The 18,921-nt window shown below is 47.4% G+C and overlaps 1 protein-coding gene across 1 annotated transcript; it reads right to left on the bottom strand.

The window, feature by feature from the left end:
- Positions 1-16,368: 16,368 nt before the first annotated feature.
- LOC127770392 (uncharacterized) lies at positions 16,369-18,822 on the bottom strand. The gene is made up of 6 exons (XM_052296092.1): positions 18,681-18,822; positions 18,112-18,224; positions 17,526-17,611; positions 17,298-17,358; positions 17,106-17,192; positions 16,369-16,808 (listed from the first exon to the last, which is right to left on the bottom strand). Exons 2-6 carry the CDS (start codon positions 18,190-18,192, stop codon positions 16,716-16,718), a joined length of 408 nt encoding a protein of 135 aa, XP_052152052.1. The 5' UTR covers positions 18,193-18,224; positions 18,681-18,822; the 3' UTR covers positions 16,369-16,715.
- Between the last annotated feature and the right edge of the window lie 99 nt (positions 18,823-18,921).

The raw sequence follows: 18,921 nt of genomic DNA, 5'->3' as shown, positions 1-18,921 counted from the left end.
TGACATCCTGATATACTCCAAGAATGAGGAAGAACATGCTGAACACCTGAGGCTGATAATGGGAAAGCTCAGGGATCATCAACTATTCGCTAAGTTCTCGAAATGCGAATTCTGGTTGGACCGAGTAGCATTTCTTGGACACGTGATCTCCTCCAACGGTGTCGAAGTAGATCCCAGCAAGGTTGAAGCTGTACTTGCTTGGAACCCGCCCAAGAATGTGTCAGAGATCCGCAGCTTCCTTGGCTTAGCTGGATATTATCAAAGATTCATTGAAGGATTCTCTAAGCTAGCCAGACCTATGACCGAGCTGCTAAAGAAGGAAAAGAAATTTGAATGGTCAGCAGCCTGTGAAGACGGCTTTCAAGAAATGAAGAAAAGGTTGACCACTGCCCCAGTTCTTACCTTGCCAGATATCCGAAAAGATTTCGAGATCTTCTATGATGCATCAAGACAAGGCTTAGGATGTGTCCTAATGCAAGAACGAAAGGTTGTGGCCTATGCATCCAGGCAGCTCAGGCCTCATGAAGTCAACTATCCCACCCATGATCTCGAGTTGGCAGCCGTGGTTCATGCTCTTAAGATCTGGAGGCACTATTTAATCGGGAACAGATGTGAAGTATACATCAATCACAAAAGTCTTAAGTATATCTTCACACAGACCGAGTTAAATATGAGGCAGAGAAGATGGTTGGAACTAATCAAGGATTACGATCTTGGAATTCATTACCATCCCGGTAAAGCTAATGTGGTCGCTGATGTGCTAAGTCGCAAGACCTATTGCAATGTAGCTCAAATATGGCCAGACCAAGATCGCCTGTGCAGAGAATTGGAGAAGTTGAGGCTGACCGTGGTACAGTTAGGTGTCCCTGCCAGCTTGACAGTGCAGCCTACCCTAGAATCGCAAATCCGGGAAGCTCAGAAAGATGATGAAGGGATAAAAGAATTAATAAAAAGAATATAGGAGAAGAAGGACAACGATTTCTCCATAGACAATCAAGGCACAGTTTGGTGCGGTCCACGCATCTGCGTACCAGCCAAGAAGGAGTTAAGAGATCTCATTCTAAAGGAAGCTCATGAGCCCGCCTACTCCATTCATCCAGGAAGTACGAAGATGTACCAGGATATCAAGGCATACTTCTGGTGGGCTGGAATGAAGCGAGATGTCGCAGAATACGTAGCCCTGTGTGACATTTGCCAAAGAGTCAAGGCAGAGCATCAGAGGCCAGCTGGTCTGCTGCAACCCCTACCGATTCCCGAGCGGAAATGGGAAGAGATCGGAATGGATTTCATCACCGGTTTGCCTAGAACCCCTAGCGGGTACGACTCCATCTGGGTAATCGTGGATCGACTCACGAAATCAGCTCATTTCGTGCCAGTGAAAACCACCTTTGATGGAAAGAAGCTAGCAGAACTCTATATGACCCATGTCGTATGTAGATTTGGCTGCCCCAAGAAGATTGTGTCAGACCAAGGCACTCAGTTCACCTCAAGGTTCTGGAAGCAGTTGCATGAAGCTCTCGGAACCGATCTAAATTTTAGTACAGCTTATCATCCGCAGACCGATGGTCAGACAGAAAGAGTAAACCAAATCCTAGAAGACATGCTACGTGCGTGTGCCCTGGATTTTGAAGGCACTTGGGATCGTTGTTTGCCGTATGCTGAGTTCTCATACAACAACAGTTATCTGGCCAGCATTCAGATGTCACCAAATGAGGCAATGTTCGGAAGAAAGTGCCGCACTCCCTTGTGCTGGAATGAGGTGGGCGAAGCACTGGTATTCGGTCCTGACATATTCAAGGCAGCAGAAGAACAAGTTAAGCTGATCCGAGAACGTTTAAAGACAGCTCAGAACCGTCAGAAGAATTACGCTGACAATCGGAGGCGTGACCTTGAGTTCAAAAAAGGAGACCACGTGTACCTGCGGGTATCACCTCTCTGTGGTATGCGGAGGTTTGGGATGTCCGGCAAGTTAGCACCCCGCTACATCGGCCCCTACCTCATAACCGCCAGACGTGGCGAAGTGGCTTATCAGCTTGAGTTACCTGAAGGTCTCGCAGATGTGCACAACGTGTTCCATGTATCCCAGTTAAAGAAATGTCTTCGAGTTCCAGAAGAACAAGTTCCCCTGGGTAATATCGAGCTAGAAAAGAATCTGACCTACAAGGAAAGACCGATCAAGATTCTTGAAGATTCTTGAAGAGGCAGGACGTCAGACTCGAAGGAAGACCATCAAGTTCTACAAGGTCCAATGGAGCAATCATTCCGAAGATGAGGCAACCTGGGAACGAGAAGATCTCCTCCGCGCCGAGTTCCCGGAACTGCTCCCTTAGGTGCTGAATCTCGGGGGCGAGATTCTTGTTAGGGGGGTTGGTCTGTAGCGCCCGTTCCATCGTGGCGCCAAGCGGGAAAACTATCTCTTAAAAACCCTATTTGCGAAATCTATTTCTTTGCTTATTGTCTAGTGTCCGTGCCATCTCAGATCTCAAATCCCCGATCTATCGTCAAAGTTCAATCCCGAATCCAAATCCTTCCTAAATCAAATCCCTCCGCAAAAGTCTATTTTGCCTCCCTCGGGTTCGATGGGCCGAATTCCTCTCGGCCCATCTCCCCCTCCCTCCCCATCTCTCTCTCTCTCTCTCTCTCTCTCTCTCTCTCTCTCTCTCTCTCTCTCTCCCGCTCTGCCCGTGAGCCACGCCGAGCCCTCCCTCTCCGCTCTCGCTGCTGTTCCCGCCGATGCCGCCCAAATCGCCGCGCCGCCCGCGCGCGCGCGCGCCGTGGTGGCCGACCGACCAGTCGCCGCCGCCGTCAGCGCTTGCCGCGCCTGCCCGCGCCTGCCGCCCGTGTCGTCGCTCCGCTCCAAACCGCCCCCGCCGTCATTGCCGTCGTCATCGACCCGGCCCCCGCAACTCCGCGCGCTAGCCTCCAAGGGACGGAGGCAGAGCTCCTCCTCCCTCTGCCGCGTCGTCCCCGTTCCCTCCTCCTTTTCCCAAAGTGGCAAGGGGCAAGCCCCCTTTCTTCCTTCCTTTTTCCTTTTTCTCTTCCTCCGCCGGCGTCATTCCCCTCCTCCCTGTCGCCGATTTGGCCGCTAGCCGGAGCGCCAGCTCGCTGGCTTGACCGTCCAATGTCGGTGCCCCTCTCCCAAACCGACATTGTCGCCCATATAAACCCAAGCTTTCCCCCTTTCCTTTCCTCTCCCATTCGCCCTCGCTCCACCGCGCCATTGCCGTCCCCTCTGTCTCGCCGATCGCCGACCGCCGCCGTCACGTGTGCCGAAGGAGCCGGTGCGTGTTAGGACGCGGAAGGGGACTCCGGGCGCGCCCTCTTCTTCCTCTTCCCCGGCCCGAGGCCGGAGAGATCACTCCCGTGCCGTCGGCCTCTCGTCACAGCGCCCCGCCTCGTCTCGGTAGTGTCTCCCTCCGTTCTCCCTCCTCGTTCCATCTCCTCCCCTTAGACTCGGGTAGTAGCACGAGTAGCCTCCCCGTAGCTAGCTAGCACCGCCCCGACCGTTGCAGCCGCTCGCTGTGTGCTCGCTGCCGTCGCCGCTCGTGCTCTGTAGCGCCCGCTCGTCGCCGGCCTCGCTCGGCGTTGCTCCGCCCAATCCGACGCTAGCAACGGACTCCCGGAGTCGCGTAGATGCTCTAGCTCGCCCGAATCAGTCTCCCGTCGCGCCATCGCCGTTTCCCCCTTCTCCCGCCGCCGGTTGCCGCCGCCGCAATCCACCGCCGTCGAGCATCCCCCGGCGAATCCGAGCCGTTGGCTCGTCTCCCCTCGTCCCGAGCAACTTCCCGGTGTGCTCGCTTTCGCCTATATCGCCGTGGTTCGCTCCACCGCCCGCCACCGTCGTCCACCGTCCGTTCCGGCCGACGTCGTCGTCTACCTCCCGCCGGCCCACGTGACAGCCACGTAAGCGCCACGTCGGCGCCACCTCGGCCGCGACCGGGTCAAGCTGACCCCGGTCCGCCGCTTTCCCTCCGCCCCACTCGCGCGCGCGGTCCACCGCGAGCCGTGAGGCTGCGCGTGGGCCCGCCGCACCGCGTCCTCCGCGAACCGCGCGCATGCGCCGCGCCTCCCTCCCCAAACCCTAGCACGCCCCGCGTGCACCTCGCTCACGGTGAGCCGAGTCGCCGACAAGCGGGTCCCACCCGGGACCACGCGAGATGGACCCGGCCCACCGGCTCTCTCTCTCTCTCCTCCCCGCCCGCGCACATGTTTTGGGCCGCCTTCTCGGGCCGGCCGGCCCGTTAAGTTCGGACGAGCCGCCCTTTTCTCTCGGGCCGCGCCCTAGCCGCCTGAGGAAAGTCTAATTTTCCTCCCTCCTTCTTTTCTTTTCTTTTCATTTTCAAAAAGGATTTAAATAAATCCTTTTCCTTTCGACCAAAAATCCAATAATCTTATAAATTCAATATCTTCCCAACCGTAAGTCCGTTTGACTCCGTTCAACTTCCAAAATTCCTCAAATCTCGAGATCTATCTAATGGCATGCTTAGAGGTCAATAATAGGGCTTTATTTTCGCCGTTTGCTGAGTTGTCCCGTTTCACGTGTAGTTTCGGAGCCCGAAGACCCGCAGTGCGAGGATTTCGAGGATCAAGCTCAAGATCTCGAGCAAGGCAAGCCACCTTTGAACATCTTGAGCCTATATTTGAACTTAATTATGTTGCTTGAAAAATATTATGCATTGATAGGATTGCACTTAATCTGTTTGCCCCGTCTGCAAGGCAGACCGGTGGGCCTACCCAACTTGTTGCATCTGATCCTTCCATTGTTAATTGTTATACCACGTTCCCTTGTAACCACCTAGTTGCGCCTCGGTAATCGTGCACTCTGCACGAGTATCGACAGTCGCCTTCAAACTTAAAATCTGAGAAACATCTTGAGTAAAACTTGGGTTTTACAAAAGACTTGGAAAACCCGACACCTGGGTCGGTGCTTGCGAACCTAAATGAATTTCCAAAATCGCGGACCGGGGAATGTACCGGGTGTACGGTTTCCCGCTCTTGCACTTAAGGACCGTTTCCTTGGAATTTCATCCGAACATAAGACAAGTACGACCACATGGGTGGAATGGGACACCCCTGGCTGAGAAACTAGCTAATCAGGGGAGCCATGATGCCAAGAGACATGTGGATTCAACGGGGTGGTGTCGGGGAGGACCCCCGGGTTTCCTGGCACAGTATGGTCAGGGATCTAATCTGGTGTTGGTCTAGGACCCCTCTCATTGGCATATGGTGAACCTGTAGATCGGCTTTCGAAATGCCTTGTCATGAAAGCCTTAAGGTCTCTAGTCGTGGCCGTACTGCACGGGCTGGATGATCCGGGTTAGTAATGTCGTGTGGGTAAAGTGTACCCCCTCTGCAGAGGTTATTAAACTGTTCGAACAGCCATGCCCACGGTCATGGGCGGATGTGAGGTGATTCCTAGCGTAGTTTTGTTTGACTACTGCTTTGTGAAATTTGCTGATGTGGTTTGGGATTGATGTTTGAAAAATCTGCGGCTGATGGGATCAGCCAGGCCCGGGTGGCTATTTGAAAGCTGTTGGCCGGGTGCCAATCTTGATCGATTCAAAAGACTGATACATTGCACATACTCCGACCAGACGAGACGCACTGTCTCATCCATGTCGTTTGAGACTTAGTTGTTTCAGAAAAGAGTTTAAGTAGAATCAATTGCAAAAACAACAGCCTTTCCTTGAAGCCTGCATTAAACACTTATTTCCCATGGCTTGCTGAGTACTCCTATACTCACCCTTGCTCTATATAAATAATCGCCCCCCAGTTGCTGAAGAAGATGAAGCGGATCCCGCTGACGAGGAGTTTTTCCAGGAGCAAGTCAGCTACGATGAGTTTTAGGGTTTCGGCCTAGTTCCCAAGTCGCGCCTGTGATGTGTGGTCCAAGTCTTGGCTTCTGCTTCCCTTTTGTAATGCAGTTGTGGCTCGGGATCTGTCCGCAGCCCAACATGACTGTACTCCTACTTTATAATAAAGAGACCTCTGTTGCTGTGATATTCTGTCTTCCTGTGATACCAACACTGTTTCCTGGACTGGTATCGATTAACAGGTTAATTTGGAGCGTCACGGGCTAGTCCCGCTCAGGGCTAGTTCGGGGCGTGACACCGCGTCGGACCTGATGAGCCAACAGATCTATGCGGCAGCAGAAAAGATCGATCTCAACAACAGATCAATTCAACTGGACGAAAACTCACCAGTCACCACGACACCGTGGGGGTAGATCAATATCGCCGAACAGGCGAAACGATGAACTCAACATAGATGACGAACACGACAACGGGGGAATTGTGGAACGGATTTTCATAGCTCTGATACCACTTGTTATGAAAATAGATGCACAACGGAGACACGAATTTTACATGGAAAATCCTTGTGGGAAAAAACCATAGGCGCCGACCGGCAATGATCGAATTGGATACAAACGCAGGGGATACATTGGGCTGTTGCACCCTCCCGTGCAGTTTACAAGGGATATATATAGGAGAAAACTAGAAGTCCTAATAGGAAACTAATCCTATAAAGTAGAGTCTTATTAGATAACTAATCTAAATATATTGTGCGCCTAAAATTCAGATCACATATTTAAAAGCACGTAGTTCGTCCCGATTAGTCCCGCACACGCACCCTGTACACTACACTACACAACCTGATCCCGGGGCAATAGTGCACGCGATCGTACGTTAACACCAGCGTCGCACGCACACCACCACGTATATCCACGGAGATTGTGCAGCGGGAGACACGACATGCGGTACGTAAGTAGGCTTCATGCGGATGCCGCGCGCCATGCCGGCTCGCACATCGCAACAGCGTGTGTGCCGACGTCGACGTCATCCCATGGCCTCTCTCTCACTGTCGACGATGCAGCAAGCTGCGTGTTCTAGTAGTCCATGGCTAGGTGTGCCACACATTACAACTGTGTGCCCGCGCGCCTGCCGCCATGCAGCGTGGTGGCGTGCGTGCATACACGGGCACATGCGAGTGAGCACGGAGCAGTGACTGCGGACATTAGTTTGACGGGGAAACAGGGAAAGGGGATGTCGTGGGTCTGAGGCGACCGAGTGCATGTTGCAAATGGAGATTTCGTGCTACAGTATAATGAAGATTTCTGGGTCGGCGAGCTGTAGCAGTATATCCATCGCCAGTGAGATCCCAGATATACTATTGGGGATTTGGGGCTGGCCCGTGCGAGCTCTGGCTCCCTCTCTCTTTCGCCCCTCGGTGCTCATTAAGCTCAGCTAGCGACTGGATGCTTGCGCCGATTTAACACTGTAGAATGGTTTGGTAATCCTTCCGTCCCAAAATATAAAAGATTTTGGATGGATATAATACATCCCAGCACAATGAATATGGACAAACTCTCTGTCAAGATTAATTACTAGGATATGTCACATCCATCTAAAATCTCATATATTTTGAGATAAAATGAGTAGTTCTATAGTATTACTATTCGGTGTGTCATTTTGAAAGATGTTAAGAAGGCAGGTTCGTGTAGTCATTTTATATCAACTTTTGTGGTCTTCTGTAGTCAATGTGTGCACACATGATAGTCAATGACAAATACAGTACGTACCGGCTGAAACGGAGGGGAGTAAGTATTTACTCCGATGCGCATAGCAACCGCCTTGTCTGTACAAAGGTACGCGGCTACATACCCCTATTCGAGCTGAATTAATTCATGTGATGCATCTATAACTGTACCACGCAACCGATCCTGTACCACACACCATATTGTATTAGCCCATGCATGCCCCTCGTAGATTAATTATCATGGAAAATATGTATCGTCCGCTATTAAGTTGTAACCGTGACGCGTACAGTGTGTCGCTCTCCGGCGAAGTTGAAAATGGGAGCGACGGAGATGAGAACTCTTCAGGTCCACTGTGAACACGCACACGTACGCTAACCAAACCGCATGCCCAATTAGAACAGGAGACGACTGTGGGTACTGGGTAGCAAGCGATCGCTGACCTTTAATTTCCAAATCAAGGGGAAAAAACTAATACTTCCTCCGTTTCAAAATGTTTGACACCGTTTCAAAACTAATACTTTCATGTACACATATAGTTTTATATATTTCATATATTTTTTTAATAAGACGAACGGTCAAACGTGTGCTAAAAAGTCAACGGTGTCAAACATTTTGAAACAGAGGGAGTAATTCGTTAGGAATAATGCACATAGAAATTACTAGCAGTATACTGTACTATATAGCTCCTTTTTTTTCTAGTAAAATTAACAGTACTTCGTTGTTACGCTGATGCCGCAGGGTATATGCATGCTTACGTACGTTCTCGCAAGCTGTGGCAATGTACTGGTGTACGGATAGCTGCAACCTTGCTTGCAAACACGGGACGCAACAGAAATATATCTACGCAATAACCAAGTGCCCCCGTTGTTTTCTTGGAGGTAAGCAGATGATGTCAGGAATTATATACCGTATCATCAGTTTAGGATAAAGATGGAGCCAGCCAACTAGTATTAGATAGCATGCATATGTAAGTGAGATTACGAAAAGATGAGCTGAATGTGTCAAAAGCCGTAACATATCTGAGCGCATATCCAATTGATCGATCGGCCGGTCCCTCGCCAGCTGAAAGGGACACTGTGTTCATCCTTGTCTGCGCGCTTTGTCCGTGCCACCACCTCTGTTTTCTCCAAATTTCCATGCAGAAGCTATGCACGAACGTAATGCGTGATACTTCCTCCGTCCAAAAAAAACACTCAATCTATAAAGAAATGTGACCCTTACTAATACAACGAATCTAAACTACTTTTATCTAAATTCGTTTAGATTAAGTACTCCTCATACACAGAGAGAATCAAGAGTTGTCTCCAATTCAATAAGCTTCTTGTAGGCTAGTAGCGCCTTTGATCTTTGCATGTAGGAAGTGAAGTTGACGTGGTGTACACAACCATAGCTAGATAGACACGTAAATAGGGGTGAGATCGATCGGTGTGGCGGCGAGTGATTTTCCGGAGAATCTCTTCCGAAGACGAGGGACTGAGAGTGATCACAGAGAGCAATATGTTGCCGCAAGCAGGTACGGGGGTAATTTGGCTACGAGAAGAAACGACACCAATAGCCCCGGGGCGAGCCGTCATTTCTCGTGACGTCGTCTGTCCAGTTTTTACCGTTCCTGTCATGGTCGCGGACGGAGGCTGGTTAGTTTCTACCACCCTCTGCCAAGAACACGGTTTCGTTTCTTCTCGGAAGAAGTCGTGTATACAACGTTTTCTTTAGGAGAGGATCGTTTTCACTTCTTAAATATTTACCGTTCATGTCGTGGTCGTGGAGATTGGTTTGTTTCTACCACTCCCAAGAACAAGCAGGTTCATTTCTTTTAATTTGGCAGAAGTATCGTATCCAACATTTTCTTTAGAAGAGGATCGTTTTCACCAAGAACGACCAACCAGCCATCCCTGCCAAACAATTTAACTCGGGAAGGACTTTTGATCCGAATTGAACTAGTAGTAGTAGAAAACTAGAACCCAAGCTCTCTTCACCAAACTGTAAAACTTTGGTGGTAATTTCAAATCCTCTACTGTTAATTGATTGTAGAAACAGTTTAAGTTGATCGTTTAAACATTTTGCCGTGCAACTTCTCAAGTCCTTTCTTAACATGTACTTTGAATATATATTAGGATCGCATCAAGATTCATAAAACCCTTTTTAAAGTAACCACAATTTCTTCTTTCCCCCAAAATCTACTGTAATCACCCTTCTCGTAATTTTATCGGCGCTACTGGTTTTCCTATGTCACCATTATCTCCTTTTGTCTCGTGTTGCCTTCCTTATTCCTCCTCTACAACAACTAGATCACAACCTTGAGCTTGTCCCAACTATTAAAATCTCTTCCTCGTCTCTAGCGGCTACTACTGCAACCTTCACCACAGCTTGCTAACCATTACCAGTTCTTGTAATTATCATTAACCCTGATTATGTGTACACTTTCTCCTATGGGTCACCTAACTTGGTTAAACCATTTTTAGGTTGTAGGCCTATTGTCTTCTCCCACCTCTAGGTCTCTCCTAAATAGGGGTGTCCATTTACAATTCAAACTGATCAAAACTAGATCGAGCAAAGCTTAAAGCAAGAATTAGCACACCAGATGGTTAACTAGCTTAATGGTTCACTGCAAATCAATTTGGTTGAGTTGGCCAATTTTTCAACCTGTATATGAACAACCCAGTTCCTACCTAGTGATAGAATTTAGTTGCCAAAGAGTCCGGTAGTGTTAGTTTTATTTAAAACTTGAGCTATGGGGGACGTTGGTGAAGTTGTAATAATTGCCATTGAAATCCATCTGGTTAGGATTTAGGGTTATCGTGCAGTTTTGGGACTCTTTTCTAGATTACATAGCTACGAAATTTCATACCTAAATAAGAATTTAAACTATATAGGGCAGTGGCAGATCTAGAATGAAATAGCATGGGGTCTGAACAAACTAATAAAGGTACTCCCCCTTCACATTTACATATAGCAAAAAGAAAATTAGTGGGAGCTTGTGGACCCCCATTTTTATAACAGGAATCAATCGTATAAACAGTACCATTTCCCTGGATCAAGTAGTCTGGTACACACGAATTCATAGCTGAAATACCAAGTGCACATACACGAGTGTCTAGTACGAATTATTACATCATAAGCCCGCAGGCATAGTCTTAAATCATCGGACCGAGCGGTCCGGAATACATTCCAAAAACAGAAGTAGGTAAGGCAGCGGAGTTAAGGCAGCGGCACGCCATTGCCACAGGCAACGACCGTAACTAAGACCTACTGAGCGCCATCATCTTCATCACCCTCCTGGTAATAGGCATAGGGATCCTCAGAAGTTTCATCTCCGGCCTCTGATTAAGTTTATATTTGCAAGGGTGAGTACCAACCGTACTCACCACAGCAACAATGCACATGACAGGGGTATTCAAAGGATGGCTATGGTTCTTTTGCGCAAAGCAAGTTTTATAATTCTTTTCACAACCCTAAGACCTAGCACAGACTGATCAAATTTTAGTACCAGTGTTCATATTAAACAATGACGGTTCTGTCCACCATCCATTGTGATCCCAAGGATAGCTTCCCGCCATTGAGTCGTCATGGTTTTCTGAGGACGTCCACATTCCCGCCTATCAGGAAGTGGCTCCATCAGTATAGAAATTATCATGCAATATCCCATCCCACACAAGTTAAGAATTTAGAGTCTAGCCAAGTGTAATACATGTCCCGGTGCTCAATAACCGCGAGCACGGCTATTCGAATAGATTTGGTTTACTCACTCTGCAGTGGATGTACACTTTACCCGCACTCCGCGACTGCCCAACACATGAGCCTCGTCTCAACACATGAGACGTGTCATGGCAAAGCTTTTCGATAACCTCGCATTGGCAGTACCCGCTCCATGAACTTTACATCCTCATGCACTCTAGGCGTACACGGTTTCTAGCAGTGAGAAGAGTTCTAGCGCACCCGGAAGGAAAGACTCACACATGCATTAAGTTATAATTATGTTTAATTTTTCTCATGGCAGTCCTACCGATGGCGACACCACTGTAGACACCCACCTCGCGGTTCTACCAATGGCTGCCCCATCGTAGAGCCCCTGCCTCACACATCAAGAAACCACTATGCATGGATACTGCCTCCGCTCAGCTATCTATTCCGCTAGGTCTATACCCATACGAGAAGTGCAGTTGTACGGGGGTCATTTCATGCTTAACTTCATGGCTCGGTCCTTAATTGACTGGGGACGGTACTAGCCTTTTCCGGATACCACCCAAGTCCTCCATCCGCCCCAGTCAAAAATAGTTGTTTAATTTTATTTCTCCTTTCACAAATCATGTCATCAACATTATGGCAATGCGGCGCTCATGTCTCCACATGCCGCATCTCAATTACCTTCCCAAAGGTAATTGCCCAAGCATATAGCATTTGACAAATATGAGTATGCATGATTCTAGAGTGGCATCTCTAAGCATTTGTCATAGTTGACTAGGGACTCATACGTAATCATGGTTACAAGGGAATAAGGGTAAACAATAATCAAGGTATGTCATATTCACAAATAGGATGTTCATCATTGCATGCAATCTTATTTGTAAATAAAAATAATTTCGCAATTGGGATCAACATGTTCAAGGGATAGTGATGACTTGCCTTGCTCAAAGTCTTACGGGTCTTGACCTTCGCTTGGATCCGCAACTCCCTCGGGCTCTAAAATTACGTGCGAAGAAACGATTTGAATTCAGTTAGAATTCAAATAAAGATCGAAGTAAATCCAAGAAGATATCGAGCGCGGAAGTCGGTTTCTTACATTATCTATTTTTGTTCGTGAAATAGAGCTAATCCGATCATAATTTATCCATCCTAAACTATTTCGTGGTATAAGTATTTTATCAGCACAAGTTTTTAATTTAATTAGCCCGAGTATTACATCCATTTAATAGGTTAGAAATTTCCATCGCGGGCTAAATATCGGACAAAATCCTAAAATTATCTTATAATATTGTACGATTTAATTTAGTCTATGACTAAACGATTAAATATAATATACGTCTAAAATCCCTAGTAATTAAATCCGAATTTCTACCGTGAATCGATTACTTATAGAGATTACCCAAAAATAATCTATAATAATCTATAAGAATTCATCTAATTGTTTAGTTATTAATTACATCTAAATTACTACCGCGAATTGATTTCTTATAGAAATTACCAAGAATAATCTATAATTTATATTAAATTTTGCAATTCTACTACTATAATTAATCTATAATTAAATTCTAATTATTTTAAATTTTCTAAACCTCCTTAACCTCTCCCTAATCTTCTATTTTTTATATATATATCTTCTTTTCTTTTCTTTTCTCTCTTCTTTTCTTTCCTTTTTTTTTCTTTTCTTCCTTTCTCTCCTTTTTCTTTCTTTCTTCTTTTCTCTTTTCTCTCTCCCGGCTCCTTTCTCTCTTCCTCTCTTCTTTTCTCTCTCTCTCCCTCCCGGCTTCGTTCTCCCTCCCTCTCTCGGCTTTTTGCCCTCTCGGCGGCGACGGCGGTGGACGCAAGGGGGGGGGGAAAGGCGGCGGCTCACCGTCAGCGGCGGCGGCGGCGACGATGGCGACGGCGGCGCAAGTCGCGGCACGGCGCGGCGGCTTCGCGGTGGCGGCGCGGCGGCTTCGAAGGCGGCGGCGCGGCGGCACAACGACGGCGGCGCGTGGAGAAGGGGGAGAGGGAGAGGAGGAGGGAATGGAGTGGGGTGGAGGAGGGGGAAGGGGCCGGGGTTTTATAGGGGAGAGAGGGGGAAAAGGGAGAGAAGGAGGGGAAGGGGTGAAGCGACGGCGGCGCGGCGGCGCGAGGCGCGAGGCGGCGAGGAGACGGGCGCGCGGCGACGGGACGGGCGACGCGACGGCAGGGCGGGCTTGAGGCGACGGCGGCACGCGCGGCGCGGCAGTGGGATGGCGACGGCGACGGCGCAGCAGCGGCGGCGCGTGGCTCGGAGTGACGACGGGACGCGATGGCGACGGCGCACAGCAGCGGCGCGGGGCGCGAGGCAGCAGGCTCGCGTCGTGGCGACGGGACGGGCGAGCGGCATGCGGGCGCGAGGCGCGTGGCGACGCGTCGGCGGCGCGGCGCAGCAGCGGCGATGGCGACGGCGCGCGGCGCGGCGGCGGCGACAAGACGCGACGGCGATGGCGCGACGGCGACGGCGGCGCGGCGGCACGAGGCTCGGGGCGGCCGGGCGCGTGGCGCGTGGGCGCGACGGCGACGGGGCAGAGGGGGCGGGGCGCAGGCGCGAGGCAGAGGAGGGGGCTGGGCTAGGGGACCACATCAAACACCTAGGGGCTAATGAATAGTGTCTTTTTCCTATTTCTCTCATTTTAGTCTATTTCTTATATAAATTTGGTTCCACAATTTCTAATTTTTGCATAGATGAATTTTTCTCAATATTTGTGTTATCTCAACTAATGAATTCACCCTAGATTAATATTACTCATATTTTATTTATATAATTTATTTGAATTTTTAATTAGGGTTAATCCTTATTCCATCGCTTTTAAATTTAATTGATACAAATATGATCGCGATAATATTTTATTTATTTCTATCCACACCTAATCTTTATTTTAAATTATATTTATTTTACCAATTTACTTCTAGGGTTTATTCCTAATTAACTATTCTTTACTCACGATTAATGAACTTCGAAATCAAATCCAAATAAAATAGGCGATTAAGATCGGCATGATGCAATTAATTTAAAAGTTTTCGAAGGCCCATATTTTTAGAGTTTTGTTTTTATTGGTCAAATTTTCAGGGTGTTATAGAGCTTTTATGGTCTTCACGCTAGTAGTAGAGACTCGAGACTCCATTACCTCCATGCTAGACTCGCCTTTGTTTAGGAGAGTCGGAGATTCTACAAAAGGTTGCTGTTGATAGAAGCTTCCCAAAGCCATTAGCATATACAGTACAGTACTACAGTGACTCAAGCTAGCTTAAGTCGCGTCTAGCACTAAAACTATATTATGATCCAAAAGCTCGAAAGGTTTAGTTCCACCATCCTATAGCTACCCTCGTAACAACGCTCTAAAATTCTCCCTAGAATGGTCCAAAGCCCATTGCCACTGACGGCGACGACGATCGATCGATCGACGACCGTCCCATTAACGACTCCCTCGCACTTACCGTGCCGGCCGGTAAGACTGCCTCTCGCCCCCACGCTGCACCCATATCCGTCAAAGTTAGCCAGCATGATTGGCTGCACTACTACAAGAGATATCTCCCTGCAATCACACAGCCCGGGGGTGGACTGGTCGCTCTCTGCGGCCTCAAGTGGCTTTGGCAGTTGGCATGGCATGGCAGCATTTGACTAACAGCGACTTAGCCCTCGAAAAGCACCGCCCCGCGCGAGAGAAAAGAGAGAAAAAAAAAACGGCCGGGACGCCGTGTGATCCTAGCGTTTTCTCAGTGCGATCGATCGATACGTTCGCTGGTAGTAGTAGTTGTAGGGTTCCTAAATTTTTTTTAAAAAAACATCACATCGAATCTTTGACACATGTATATAGCATTAAATATAGATAAAAAACTAATTGTACAATTTACATGGAAATCGAGAAACGAATTTTATTAGCCTAATTAGTCCATGATTAGCCTATACAGTAATCCACATGTGCTAATGATGGTTTAATTACGCTCAGAAGATTCGTCTCGCGGTTTCTAGACGAGTTATGAAATTAGTTTTTTTATCTGTGTCTGAAAACCTCTTCCGACATCCGGTCAAATATCCGATGTGATATCTAAAAATTTTCTTTTCGCAAACTCAACAGGGCGGTGGTAGTAGCCGGGGGCGGGTCCCTTGCGGCGAGAGGGGGAGGAGGAAGAGGAGATAATGCACGTACTCATCGAGCTAGATAACAAGATCTCGAGAAAGCGAGAGGGCGACGGGGGCATGCATGCGAGTGACACCATTCGGCACCGAGCGCGAGAGAGCCCTTGTTATTATTAGCAGTTGACGGCGGCCGCGGCGAGCGCTTTTTTCTGGGGATCTCTCTTTGCACTCTCCAAAGCTCTGGAGTTTAGCCGAATCGATCAGGGGAGATGGTGTGTGTGTCCCGGGTGATTAATCAATCAATCCCTCCTGGCGTAAAGGCCACGTAGTTTCAGACTCAGTCCAGTGAGTGAGGTCAGGTGACAGTGATGAGCCTAGCTAGGGTGTGCTTGGTCGTGTAGCATCTCATCTCCTGATTGACCTGGTAACACACACGCAGAGAGCTGGATTGGGTTCAGATAAACTCGAGAGACTTTTTTTTGTTTTGGTAGTACTAACCTGACAGGCTGCGATAGGCTCGTCAGAGGATGTGTGCTCCCAGAATCGCTCCTGAGATCTTCTCCTCCCCCCAATGAGCTGTCGACTGATGTTGGCCGTACGCACCATCACACCGCACACGCATCGATCGCTGTTGATGTTTATCAGATTGCTGTTCACCGGTAAGCTACTAAAAACGAAAAGAAGTTGGAAACAGCTCAGTGCTGGTGCTGGTGTGACATGTTTCGAGATGCGCCTTTGCTTGCAATGCCCACTCTTGACGAACTGAACCGGACAGAGTGGTCAAGTTCGGAGACTGGCAGAAAGGGGAGCAAAAGGAGCCGATGGCTCGTAGCTGGGGCCTTGTTTTTCCTTTTTTCTTTTTCCCTGAAGTGGAGTAGGGATGATGAAATCTTTCAAAGCTCTCTGGACTTGTGGAGTTCGGATACCCTTGCACTGAATGTCTGAAAAATAGGATTCACGCGGCGAATCATCCTGTAATCTTTCTGCATAATTCGTAGAGGTCAAAGATACAGCTCTAGTGACTAGTGAAAGGTAAGATCTTACCAACCAATGCAAAAATGAAAGGTAGGAGTAAAATTCACAATACTAAATTTGAGTGTCTTAGCGCGCCACGGAAAACAGGAAATCAATACAATGTGTCCATGCTATACGGTAAAAGGGAAACGGTACATTTCTATAGATTTTCCCTGTACAGAACAAAATGGGTAAAAATTGAAATCATGTTTCATAAGCACTGGAGAAAGCCCAAAGAAAAACAATCAGCATTTCTCAGGAGTCTGAATAATGACAGCAGGAAATAAATGGAAGAAAAAAAAGTAGTGTATTTTGTCTTCTCTCTGCATGCTTCTATATTATTAGCTGTGAAGCTTATAGTACCTCCATGACTGTTCCCTACAGATACCTCCTTGCGAGAGCCCTGACCTTGGTATCAAAATGAGAGGATGTGATGCGAGATCCAGGCAGATAGAGGGGATTGAGGAATATCTGCACAACGAACATTTCTAATGAAAATTATGTAACCAAAGCAATGATTATAGGTTTATTCTCAGAATCTATTGTGGACAGCAGAAACTACAAAACTCTGTGTCAGCCAACAACTATTTTGGATACTATGCCCATACATAGAACATGCTACACCCTAATATCATGTATGTTTGAGAATTGGCATATGAACGTATAACTGATTCAACATATTTAGATATGAAATGCACTGACAGGATCCTTGTTATTCATAACTTTTTAGCAAACTACTTTATTGTAAAGGACACAAAATTGCCTTACCTTGATATAAAGCTCATGGACCTCTTGAAAAAAGCTTTTAATTCCATCCTCACTACGTGAATCATGAAGCAACATGAATCTAGCATGTGTCATCAAGTTAAAGAAAACAATATTGTTGTACAGGTAAAACTTAACAAGTTTCACATAGTCAGTCAAGTTACACAACAACAACAAATCGTTTCAAAGGATATGACCTGCAGTTACATAAACAGACACAACAAGGTCGTTGAATCTGTCGACCGACTTCAGGAACCTGAATAAAATATGTAGAGGAATTATGCAAGGGAAATATATATAAAAGTTTTCGAAAGGCATCTTTGGCCTGTCGTATCTTGTATGTATCCTACAACCAAATTACAATACACATGTTCAGGTGTACCTGACGGAAAAAAAAAACATGTATAAGCAATAAATACTCACATTGCATTTGTGGACCATGCTAGGTCCTGAACAACATCTAAAGCAGCATGCAGAATGAACTGGTGCTGATAAGCCAGATCTTCTTTCTGCCACAGTAAGTGAATGTCAGAAGATTAGACATGCACATTAGTAATTCAGTATGATGTTACCTAAGGAAAAAAATTCTCATCCCATGAAGGCTCCATTATATTACTGAATATCAATTAGCAACTTTACACTATTACATATGAATCAATATCCTAGAAAACAATGGAGACAAGGGAGGGAGGAAAACAATGGCAACAACAAAAATCACTACGCTGTAGAAAGGTAGCAAACCATCTATATCCAGTTTTATACAAAACTCAACTATTCCATTGGGCATCTTCATGGGAATCAAGAGTCTGATTCAACATGATTTATGTTCAACCAACACCTGTTTCTTTCTTTCTTTTTGAGAGAGGGGATTATCCATTTCCATATTAGTGTCGCTTTTATATCAACAAAACCAAAATGTTGACATTGTGACCTGAACACAAGGCATTATAAACAGCAACATAATGCAATTAATTAAATTCATAGAAGTAATGAGGTGTGGAATACATACTTTTGGTGCAGATCCAACTTCTGCCTCATAGATTGGGATGTCGTTCTTACTAACAATCGCGAAGCACGCCGTGCTTGCCATTTCCACCAACACTTGGACTAGTTTCTCTCCAACTGCAATTCAACACAAATATTGGTTTGATGTTGCTCATTTAACCCCATTTCCACATTAGATCACTCCACAAAATTATTCCTGGGTCAAGGGCCAAGCTGAACTAGCCAATGTGCTGTATTCATGCTACTATCGGCATTTACTCTCGCCCATTTGGATTCACATTAGATCTGACCCCTAAACTACAATCCCCTTCCACCCTCCTTAGGCATCACTAGATCTAGCAGCTTAGCTTGCTTCCTCCTATAACCCCCCATGAGCCTCCCCAAGCATGGTTCCTTCTTCCTTGGCCTCTTCCTAATGACAAGCCCTTGCGCCAGCACTCCAACGACGTGTGCATAACGAAAACTCCAATTCTACCTTCTTACCACGGCTTGATGCTACTCACAAACAGCAAAATCGCCCAAAACTAAAAAAAAGTTCCATGAGATGGGGAAGGGAAAGCAGGAGGAGCTCACCGTGGGAGGGGGCGATTCACGGCGTTGGAAAGTTCGCCGGATCCGCCCGCGGCCGCCTTCGTGCTCGGATCTCGGGTGAGAGATCAGAGCCAAGGGGGAGAGGAGAGAGATCGGAGAGACTCGCGTAGTCTCGCACTCTCTTCGACTCTTCCTCCTTTCGGGCTACTGGGCTGGGCCGGCGAGTTTGCGCAGCCTGCCTCGTACGTAGGCCTGGCCCAAAATGCCCAGCCTAGCCTGAAAC

Source organism: Oryza glaberrima, chromosome 4, assembly GCF_000147395.1.
Source record: "Oryza glaberrima chromosome 4, OglaRS2, whole genome shotgun sequence".
Classification (NCBI taxonomy): Eukaryota; Viridiplantae; Streptophyta; class Magnoliopsida; order Poales; family Poaceae; genus Oryza; species Oryza glaberrima.
The sequence above is the reverse complement of the archived record's forward strand: the minus strand, read 5'-3'. Positions and strand labels throughout refer to the sequence as shown.

Coding starts and splice junctions, on each gene's coding strand:
- LOC127770392 (XM_052296092.1), bottom strand. CDS start 18,192: ATGGCAAGCACGGCGTGCTTCGCGATTGTTAGTAAGAACGACATCCCA. Junction 17,359..17,525: donor GCATGGTCCACAAATGCAAT/GTGAGTATTTAT, acceptor TATTTTATTCAG/GTTCCTGAAGTCGGTCGACA. Junction 16,809..17,105: donor TCCATGAGCTTTATATCAAG/GTAAGGCAATTT, acceptor TTCGTTGTGCAG/ATATTCCTCAATCCCCTCTA.